This window comes from Salmo salar, chromosome ssa06 (assembly GCF_905237065.1).
Source record: "Salmo salar chromosome ssa06, Ssal_v3.1, whole genome shotgun sequence".
NCBI classification, from domain to species: Eukaryota; Metazoa; Chordata; class Actinopteri; order Salmoniformes; family Salmonidae; genus Salmo; species Salmo salar.
This window is the reverse complement of record NC_059447.1, coordinates 26,428,018-26,439,443: the sequence shown is the minus strand read 5'-3', so window position 1 is coordinate 26,439,443 and position 11,426 is coordinate 26,428,018. Positions and strand designations below refer to the sequence as shown.

At 42.3% G+C, this 11,426-nt stretch overlaps 2 protein-coding genes across 2 annotated transcripts; both read right to left on the bottom strand.

The window, feature by feature from the left end:
• Nucleotides 1-6,136: 6,136 nt before the first annotated feature.
• On the bottom strand, nucleotides 6,137-8,851 carry LOC106606777 (transmembrane protein 238). Its single transcript, XM_045720050.1, has one exon. It carries the CDS (start codon nucleotides 8,485-8,487, stop codon nucleotides 7,963-7,965), a length of 525 nt encoding a protein of 174 aa, XP_045576006.1. The 5' UTR covers nucleotides 8,488-8,851; the 3' UTR covers nucleotides 6,137-7,962.
• A 521-nt stretch (nucleotides 8,852-9,372) lies between these two features.
• LOC106606776 (phosphoinositide-interacting protein-like) lies at nucleotides 9,373-11,053 on the bottom strand. The gene is made up of 2 exons (XM_014203133.2): nucleotides 10,986-11,053; nucleotides 9,373-10,715 (listed from the first exon to the last, which is right to left on the bottom strand). Exons 1-2 carry the CDS (start codon nucleotides 10,986-10,988, stop codon nucleotides 10,371-10,373), a joined length of 348 nt encoding a protein of 115 aa, XP_014058608.1. The 5' UTR covers nucleotides 10,989-11,053; the 3' UTR covers nucleotides 9,373-10,370.
• Nucleotides 11,054-11,426: the final 373 nt, after the last annotated feature.

The following is an 11,426-nucleotide window of genomic DNA, read 5'->3' as shown; positions in this document are numbered from 1 at the left end:
CATTGAATGGGAGAAGGGGGAATCCACAAGTGAACAGGTCATTTGTGCAAAAAAATGTTTTATCTACACATGAACAGAACATTATCACTTCACAGAAAAGTATAAATCAACTGAGAACAATTTTACATAAGATGACCCCTCTGAAGAGTAGCATGCACGTCCCTTCTGATTCCCAGGTACTGATTCCCAGATACTGATTCTCTCTCTCCATCTCTCTCTCCCCCTCTCTATCCATATCTCTATATCTCTCTCTCACACACACACACACACACACACACACAGACAAACCTACACACAGTCACAGTTTTTGCAGACATTAATGTAGTATTTACAGTTTATTATAGTATAAATACTGTAGTAAAAAAAGAGTATATACTATATTATTCACTGTAGTTATAACGACACAAGGCGAGACCCAGATGCAGGCACAGGAGGCAGATGGTTTGAGCTCTGATATCTTTTATAGTCCAAGGGGTAGGCAAAAGGCAGGTCGGGGACAGGCAAGAGTTCCTAACCAGGTCAGAGTCCAAAACGGTACAGGGAGGCAGGCAGGCTCGAGTTCAGGGGCAGGCAGAATGATCAAGCAGGCAGGCTCAGCGTCAGGACAGACAAGGGTCAGAACCAGGAGGATGAGAAAAACAGAGACTGGGGAGAAAAACAGAGACGGGGGGGGGGGGGAAACGGCTCTAGGAGAAAACCGCTGGATGACTCGGCAAACAAGACGAACTGGCACAGACAGACAGAAAACACAGGTATACAGTGCCTTGCGAAAGTATTCGGCCCCCTTGAACTTTTCGACCTTTTGCCACATTTCAGGCTTCAAACATAAAGATATAAAACTGTAATTTTTTGTGAAGAATCAACAACAAGTGGGACACAATCATGAAATGGAACGAAATTTATTGGATATTTCAAACTTTTTTAACAAATAAAAAACAGAAAAATTGGGCGTGCAAAATTATTCAGCCCCTTTACTTTCAGTGCAGCAAACTCTCTCCAGAAGTTCAGTGAGGATCTCTAAATGATCCAATGTTGACCTAAATGACTAATGATGATAAATAGAATCCACCTGTGTGTAATCAAGTCTCCGTATAAATGCACCTGCTCTGTGATAGTCTCAGAGGTCCGTTTAAAGCGCAGAGAGCATCATGAAGAACAAGGAACACACCAGGCAGGTCCGAGATACTGTTGTGGAGAAGTTTAAAGCCGGATTTGGATACAAAAAGATTTCCCAAGCTTTAAACATCCCAAGGAGCACTGTGCAAGCGATAATATTGAAATGGAAGGAGTATCAGACCACTGCAAATCTACGAAGACCCGGCCGTCCCTCTAAACTTCCAGCTCATACAAGGAGAAGACTGATCAGAGATGCAGCCAAGAGGCCCATGATCACTCTGGATGAACTGCAGAGATCTACAGCTGAGGTGGGAGACTCTGTCCATAGGACAACAATCATTTGTATACTGCACAAATCTGGCCTTTATGGAAGAGTGACAAGAAGAAAGCCATTTCTTAAAGATATCCATAAAAAGTTTTGTTTAAAGTTTGCCACTAGCCACCTGGGAGACACACCAAACATGTGGAAGAAGGTGCTCTGGTCAGATGAAACCAAAATCAAACTTTTTGGCAACAATGCAAAATGTTATGTTTGGCGTAAAAGCAACACAGCTCATCACCCTGAACACACCATCCCCACTGTCAAACATGGTGGTGGCAGCATCATGGTTTGGGCCTGCTTTTCTTCAGCAGGGGCAGGGAAGATGGTTAAAATTGATGGGAAGATGGATGGAGCCAAATACAGGACCATTCTGGAAGAAAACCTGATGGAGTCTGCAAAAGACCTGAGACTGGGACGGAGATTTGTCTTCCAACAAGACAATGATCCAAAACCTAAAGCAAAATCTACAATGGAATGGTTCACAAATAAACATATCCAGGTGTTAGAATGGCCAAGTCAAAGTCCAGATCTGAATCCAATCGAGAATCTGTGGAAAGAACTGAAAACTGCTGTTCACAAACGCTCTCCATCCAACCTCACTGAGCTCGAGCTGTTTTGCAAAGAGGAATGGGCAAAAATGTCAGTCTCTCGATGTGCAAAACTGATAGAGACATACCCCAAGCGACTTATAGCTGTAATCGCAGCAAAAGGTGGCGCTACAAAGTATTAACTTAAGGGGGCTGAATAATTTTGCACGGCCAATTTTTCAGTTTTCTATTTGTTAAAAAAGTTTGAAATATCCAATAAATTTCGTTCCACTTCATAATTGTGTCCCACTTGTTGTTGATTCTTCACAAAAAAATACAGTTTTATATCTTGATGTTTGAAGCCTGAAATGTGGCAAAAGGTCGAAAAGTTCAAGGGGGCCGAATACTTTCGCAAGGCACTGTAAATACACACGGGATAATGGGGAAAATGGGCGACACCTGGAGGGGGGTGGAGACAAGCACAAGGAGAGGTGAAACAGATCAGGGTGTGATAGTAGTGCAAAAGTGTTTTTGTTTTATTATCTTTGACATAGAAGTGGAGGCTTCTCCTTGAGGAACACTAAAAGAGCACATTTTCCATAACAAAAGGATAGATAGAAAGTCTATACTTGACATGTAGGCTTTTCACTTACGGGTTCCACATATTGGGATATGGGAGAGGGGAATGTGCAGGGTCTATACAAATGAAATACTGTAGTATTTACTATAGTTTAAAAATTGTAGTCTTTTTTGTGGACTGTAGTATTTCAGCTGACATTTCTGTAGTATTTACTACAGTATTCTACAGAATACTAGAAAATGATATGCTAAATCCTACACATGATCAAGGGATACTACAGTGTGTAGTGTAGTATTTTATTTTTTTTGTAAGTGGGAAGGACCTTTTTCAGAGCCATGCTGCTCCCAGAACTCCTCCAGACAGGGTTTGCAGAAACTGAAGCCACTGATATTGCAGCTGTACAGTGCATTAGGAAAGTATACAAAACCCTTGACTTTTTCCACGTTTTGTTACGTTACAGCCTTATTCTAAAATGGATTAAATAGTTTTCAGAAATGTTTGCAAATGTATTACAAATAAAAAACTGAAATACCTTATTTACATAAGTATTCAGACCCTTTGCTATGAGACTCGAAATTGAGCTCAGGTGCATTCTGTTTCCATTGATCATCATTGAGATGTTTTTACAATTTGAGATGTTTTTACAACCTCCATCATTCTTAAATGGAAGAAGTTTGGAACCTCCAAGACTCTTCCTAGAGCTGGCTGCCTGGCCAAACTGAGCAATTGGAGGAGAAGGGCCTTGGTCAGGGAGGTGACCAAGAACCCAATGGTTACTCTGACAGAGCTCCAGAGTGCCTCTGTGGAGATGGGAAAATCTTCCAGAAGGACAACCATCTCTGCAGCACTCCACTAATCAGGACTTTATGGTAGAATAGCCAGACGGAAGCCACTTCTCAGTAAAAGGCACATGACAGCCTGCTTGGAGTTTGCCAAAAGGCAGCAAAAGACTCTCAGACCATGAGAAACAAGATTGTTTTGTCTGATGAAACCAAGATTGAACACTTTGGCCTGAATGCCAAGCGTAACATCTGGATGAAACCTGGCACCATCCCCACGGTGAAGCATGGTGGTGGCAGCATCATGCTGTGGGAATGTTTTTCAGCGGCAGGAACTGGGAGACTAGTCAGGATCGAGGGAAAGATGAACGGAGCAAAGCACAGAGAGATCCTTGATGAAAACCTGCTCCAGAGCACTCAGGACCTCAGACTGGGGCGAAGGTTTACCTTCCAACAGGACAACGACCCTAACCACACAGCCAAGACAACGCAGGAGTGGCTTCGGGACAAGTCTCTGAATGTCCTTGAGTGGCCCAGCCAGAGCCCAGACTTGAACCCGATCTAACATCTCTGGAGAGACCTGAAAATAGCTATGCAGCGACGCTCCCCATCCAACCTGACAGAGCTTGAGAGGATCTGCAGAGAAGAATGGGAGAAACTCCCCCAAATACAGAAGACTCAAGCTGTAATCGCTGCCAAAGGTGCTTCAACAAAGTACTGAGTAAAGGGTCTGAATACTTATGTAAATGTAATATAAAAAATATATATATATAAATGTGCAACAATTTCTAAAAACCTGTTTTTGCTTTGTCATTATGAGATATTGAGGGAAAAAATCTATTTAATCCATTTTAGAATAAGGCTGTAACGTAACAAAATGGGGAAAAGGTCAAGGGGTCTGAATACTTTCCGAAGGCACTATATGTACGGTATGTACATGGCTGGCAGGCCAGATATAGTTACAGGAAGGGGAATTCCATACCAAAGCTGAGCATAATTGCCTCTTGTTGAACCCATTTCCTCTTCTTGAGCCCACAAACTGTTAGGACCTACATAAAGCTGTCCCAACAGCAGTCCCAACACCTTACCACTGCTACACCTGGCTATCAGCTGAGCCTTGTCAGGCAGCTAAACATTTCATTCAGCCTCATTTACTGCCTTTTAAAAAAACATAGCTGATATGGCTGACTTGCTTAAACAAATGTGGTTTCTACTGACAATTGAGATGTACAAACTATGGCATAAGGGGACGACAAGCGGATAAGAGGCAATCCGTAATTTCGATTAAGACATTAATAAGCGAGCTAGGACGGACGTAGTCAATGTAACTATTTGTTGAGCACTATTGAAATGTGCAGCGACAGAATTCAGAACATGGGCCGTTCTTACAGTGTTTTCCCTGTACAACAAGTCAGAACCATAGGATAAATAAAGGGGCATATAAGCAGACAATGAAAGCTCTTCCAATATTCGATGATTACATTTCTCTAAAACAGATTATAGGCTACAAGTGTACCACCAAGTCAGAACAGTAGGCGAAATTAAGAGGGGAAAATGGACCAAATTATTAGGGTGAGGCTTACTGCACAACATACACTTAGTATTACTTTCTTAGCTACAGTATACATATCTCCCTGTCATATTACATCATTTATGCAGCAGCATACAAGACATTTTTGGACTCACCTTGTTGTGCTGTGCTCACTTGAACAGGAAGGTGGCGCGGCAGTCATTTGTGGGCAAATTTTGTCATCAAAATCTGGCATTCTCTGGATCTATGGTGCTCTCAAGACAACTGGGAACTCAGAAAAAAACAAGGTTGAATCATCATGAAGTCAGGGATCTTCAGGTTGTAGCTCTAGAAAGAGGCCTGAGTTCCCAACTTACAATTCTGCGTTGGATGACCGCTCAAAACGGATTTTCCCAGTCGGGGTTGTTTTTTCCCCCCCGAGTTTCCAGTTGTCTTTAACTCACTGAAGTCAGATTTCTCAGTTCCGAGTTAACAGTTGTTTTGAGTGCAGCAGAAATCATGCTGGATTGACAGCATGGCCAATGCTGAATGTTTATCATTTTAAGCTTGGAAAATAGAACCTTAAACCCAGACTTGGGACCACACAGCCACTCCACTGAATAGCAGGCTAGTGATTGCTTCCCAATGCTTGCAGTTAGCCACTGATTCCTTCCAAACCATTGTTGAATTTGCAATTTCCAACTTGATGTGTAGTGTTTATGTCCAATGGCCGATGAGTACTGATACATTTTTATCTATTATTTATCTTCATATGACAAGGATTAAAAATGATTTCCCTGTAGATTGTCGACTTGATTCATGATGATGACTGCTAGCTAAGATTTTGAAAGTATGATGTTGACATGATCAGTCCATTCAAAGCTACTGTAGATATAACGTGATTTGACATTTTATCTAGGAACAGTGGGTTAACTGCCTGTTCAGGGGCAGAACGACAGATTTGTACCCTGTCAGCTCGGGGATTTGAACCTGCAATCTTTCGGTAGTCCAACGCTCTAACCACTAGGCTACCCTGCCGCCCCAATGACCTTGAGCCTTCTTGGATGGGCACTTCTAATGTAACTCTATGGCAGCGCCCAAGGGGCTTAGAGTTGGCGGTGACGTAGTGTCCCCATGAGTGACAGAACACTGAGCAAATTAAGGCGAAACTAGAGAACACTGCCAACCCCTACGCTCCGTATTTTCCGCTGGCTGCCCCACCACCACAGAAACCACTGAGCTAGGCTGAAAAACCTGCATTTTGGAGCTGCCTTAATCAAGAGAGCAAAAAAATAGACCATGTTTGTATGCAGCTTTATTAACTCAATGATTATTATGTTATTTTTTTTTACAATGTTTGCAAACTGATATGTGACACGTATTAATACCAAAATAGGCAACCCCCCTCCAAAAAAACTGCTTTTGTTTTGGCTAAATATATGGGGCTCAAAAGCACCACCTGCCCTGAATGACAGGTCGCCACTGTTGCTGACTGACAAAGCGTTTGTTTGTGATTGATAATTTGTTTGGTGACTAATGATTTGAGATCTGTGTGATTATTTCTTCATACATGATAGAATGTATGTATAGTATATGTAAAATGTCCAAAATTTCAGCCACCTGAAATTTGGCAGGGAAGCCTACAGATGTAGGATCTTAATTTGAGCCAGTTTGCTACAGCAGGAAAATAATCCTGCAGCAACAAGAAATGTGAATTGTTATGTGGATTATAATTAATGGACAAGTTTGACATTTCAAAGTGGAAATTACAAACTTCAGAAGCCTTTTTAAACCAGGAAAGTTCTCCTGCAACCGGGTGATCAAATTAAGATCCTACATCTGTAGTACCCCTCAGCCATTACATTTTTTTTTTGCAGTTCCTCATATAATCACTGTCAATGTGATAGAAGGACCCTGACTGAAGCAAAAAAAAACATAATACAGTACACCGCTCCCATACTTTGTGTGGAGTAACAAGGCGTCAAGGTTTAAGCTAGCCTATCGTAGATAATCAGTGTTGTCATTCCACACAGTAACACTCATGTTACTCTAGTCAATGTGTAGGTATTGTGTTTGGCAAAAATCTGAGAATTGTCAGTTGGAAATACAAAACAGGTAAAATGTTTTGTTTTCACCTTGGGAATCATAAAGCATGATGAGGCAGCCATATGGACATACAAAAGTAATGTCTGTATAAATAAAGGTAGGGAAATCCATAGGGTACAAAGGTTGTTAATGTGCTATATTGCTTATCACCACTGTGGACGGGGATGTAGAATACAGGTGCGAGGTCAAGTTCACAACAAACACCTTCTCAGTAGCACTTAAGTCTGACATATTTGCTAGAAAAAAATCTCTGTATTATCAAAGTATTGCATCGATTATCCACAAAGTATTCACAAATTATTCACAAAATTAACATAAAACAAACAAAAAGTCCTCACTGAGGAGCACAATTTGATTTTAAAAATGAAATGTTAAGAAAAAAGCCCATAGGACAATATTAAAAACGAAATGCACTTGTAAACATTGTGAGATGGACACGTGAAATAGCCTTATGGGGTTCAGTGCTGCCAAGCCTCTAACTACTGTTGGACAAAATATATGGTCACCTCATGATGTCATAGTTGCAACATACAGTCATACAGTAGCTTACATCAGTTTAGATCGATGTCAAAAATGTGTCCTAACTCCTAAGATAGACAATTCCTGGTCAACCTACGTTTCTTTGTTTCATGTAGCAGCAGATCTATTTCGCCCTCTCAGAAACAGTTGTATTGTTTGAACAGGGCTTGTCTTTAGGCGTGCACTGCCATTCAATGGCGTTAATGGTTAACAGAAAGATAAAGGAAGTCTGTTTCCATTAGATCACACAGTTTCTTTCCTCATTCACTGAAACACATTGTCATTTTATTATAAGGAACATTATAGCCTACTGAATTGTGGATCAAAGTTGTGGGCTATTATCAAGCAAAAACAATAGCCTAGAATGAAGTTGGCCTATAAAACCTATAATCTATGCACATGTTTAATGAAAATTAGGCCTGTCCAATAACAAAATGTATCCCTAGGCTATAGCCTAAATGGCTTAATGACCGATTGGAAATAATAGGCTAACCTTCTGCGCATCATATGGCCGAGGTCTCTGTAGCTGTGTGAGGGACAGGTATGTCAGTGTCCACGGATGCAGACACCGTGTGCATGTCCTCATCAAGCGGCCCCATCGCCAATACGACAGGCGGGGGCTTCGGTTGCTGTTGGGCATCCCTCATGTGCGTCGTAGACAGCCCGGTCCCTGCCCTTCTCGCGACCCCGCGGGGGGGGCCTCCATTCCTCCGCAGAGAGTTCCTGACACTGTTGGAGAGACGGCTGGATAACCGCCTCACCGCACCTGCGATGCCCCGCTCCTTCTTCAAGAGCCCGACGTCATCTTCCAGCTCCTCCGGGGGGACCTCGATGTTGCCCGTGTACCAGAACACCCACCAGACGAGGCTGAGGAAGATGATAATGGCCCCGGCGTAGATTAAAAAGTCATAGAAGAACATGTCCGCAAAAACACCGATCAAAAGAACGAGCAGCCCGAATATGTCGAAGGACACTGCCAACCAAAAGGCGCAGGAACAGCGCCCTAGACCGCGGTACGTCGGCTCCATGCCTCTAAATTGGCTTGGAGATAGAGGCCTAACAAATACTTTGTTTAGACCACTTTTTATTTTCTAACTATCATTTGCAGTTGGTTTCCTGGTGGAATTCGGTTGGGGTAGAGTTTCAAACGGAGCCGTTTGTTTGAACAGGTAAGGTGAGACAGGTGAGGAAGCTCGCCCTATTCAGGTTTTCCTGTGTCACAGCACAGGGCACAGCACAGAGGTGGGGCGTGGTAGCCTTAGACAGGTGAGGTCGGGGGGGTGCTGGGTAGACGGGATACTGGCACGACACCAGCCATATTAATACTGTAAAGGAGGTAGGACATGTGTGACATGCATTGTAGAAAGGAGCCATGATAGTTCTGATTTTCTAGATATCGGTCATCAGTCCAATATGCAGAGAGACGCCAAACATGGCACACTAATGTCTGTTCACAAGCATCATGATATTCCTTTCACCTGTGGAATGACATTCTGGACAACATTTGACTCATTCCGTGTTTCTCACCCTCATTTCCACAAGAAGAATGGCAGAAATCTATTCACATCCAGATTTTTTCTATAAATTAAAACAGTAATGACAGACAAAAGCCTCTAAGGCTGTGTTTACACAGGCAGCCATATTCTGATCTTTTTTCCACTAATTACTGTTTGTCCAATACCATCAGATCTTTTCACAGATCTTTTCCAGAGCTGATCTGATTGGCCAATTAGTGGAAAAAAATATCTGATTTGGACTGCCTGTCTGCAGCCTCAGTATAATGTGATACACCCAACCTCTCACCTGACTGCTAAGTAATGGCATGTAGGTCTATTGCCACCTTGTGGTCTTTTGTACAGAAAAACATGTGCCCCCATACAATTTATTACTGTACATTGAAAATGAGACTAGTCTATCAAATCTAATTTATTATTCATTACACAATTGCTGCATTATGTTCATAAATAAAATTACACATTTAGAAAGAAGATAAAGGGTATCTGAAGACTTGCTGCTCTCACAATGTTGGATATTAATGGAATCAGAGTAGCCTACATGAATGATTGAATGAACAAATGCACAATGCAAAGTAAAACTAACATCTCAAGTTTAGGTAAAAATGTAAACATTTTGGCTAACTTAGACCGAATTCAAATCCCACTGGCCCCACCTCCTTTAAAAAATGTTTTGCTTTTGACCAGATGGACACATCCTTTTTGACCCAGAAACATAAAAGGTTATATTATTTAATCCAGCAGCAGTATTGAGGGACAGAGCGAGGGTGCACCCACTACCACTCAGTGTCCATAATGACTTCAACAATCAGCTATAATAATGTCCGGTAGAATTTTCGGACTCTGTAATCCTGTTTCTAAAGGATTTAGCAATCCACTACAACAGCGGTTTATGGAGGAAAAACAACTATTACAGATCACAATCAGACAGAAACATGGGGTAGCCTGGGCCGCAGCAGCAGGGCCATGTTTCGATCATGTTAAAACCCTCCAACAGAGCAATCACATGATGTGCACTTTTACAGGACGAGGTCATTCAATCCCATATTTGTATTAGGGCCTAGATAGAGGACAGCTACATACAGAAGATAAACAGTGCATTTCACAGAGGTCTCTCTTGCAAAATGGAATCTATATGAATAAGACTAACCTGCATAAATAAAGGTTAAATAAAAATACATCTATGATATGTTACACCTGCCTCCTCACACATTTATACATCTTTTAGAAAGTGTGCTTTTCAGAATTATGTTGGGAGAAAACCCCACTAACACAGTTGACCTACTCTACAGTACAAAACAGAACAACATAGTTTTAGCTTGAAGAGTCCATGGCTCTTCAGTGCTGTTCGTGCACCTGAAGCGCCTTGCCATTGACCTTGGTCAGAGCCTTGTGCTCTAGTCTTTCACCATGGGCACCCACACCAGCCCCGTGACCAGGAACATGAGCCCCACAGAAAGGAACATAGGACCCAGCAGGTAGGGCACGTTCCCCACCTGGGTAAAGTAGAGCAGGGAGAGGGCCGTGCCCAAGCCGAACAGCACTCCGCCGATAAGGATGGCCAGGATGGGCCTGGTGTAGTACCAGCAGGGGAAGTTAGTGCCCAGGGTGACCCCGTCAGGGACATGGTTCAGTGGGGTCGTTACTTCAGTGTCCTGGGTGTCATGGTTGGTGCTGGTGCAGCTGGTTTTACGATCCACGTCAACAACGGTGACCACTGTGGATTGCATCCTTGGGTTGTGCTTAGGAAGGGATACCAGATCAGAACAGACACCACTTAAAAGTATAGGACTTTATCAAATCACTGATACTTCACAGACATACATTCAGAGATGTACGGTTTACTATTTTATCAACCAATCTGTCATTGCAGAACTCACTATTTTAGATCATATTTGAAAATTGCAATAAAATATGGAAAAAGAAATTCCATCCCATTTCTACATTAAATCAAATCCTGTAGTTTTCAATTTAATTCAAAACAACAACAAAAAAACGATGTCCTCACTTACCATTAGGCGTTTCGCCTGTGTTGCCTCTCGCTCTTTGCCCAGTGTTGGTCAGAGGCTGGCTGGCTGCTCCTCTGATGACTACTGTCAAAACCACTATGGCCAAAGCCACACCCACAGAACAGTGACCCCACCCTGTAGTTCCCTATCCCGCTCTGTGTCCCTCCACCATGTCATGACAATCTCTGCTTTGCTCCAGTTTGTGCCCTGTTGACATACAGTATATTCTTCCCACATGGTATTTTAGGCTATGTATTATGGGAAAATGGAACAGCAAATTATTCTTTCTAAGATGTCAGCTGGAAGGGCTATGGCAGGGCCATGCCATCAGGACTGTTTCTGATGGGGCCTGATGGCCAAATTCTACAAATAAAATCAATTGAATACTGTACATTTGAATGCTACAAATTGATCGAATTTAAGTTTGAAAAGGGCATGATGCTT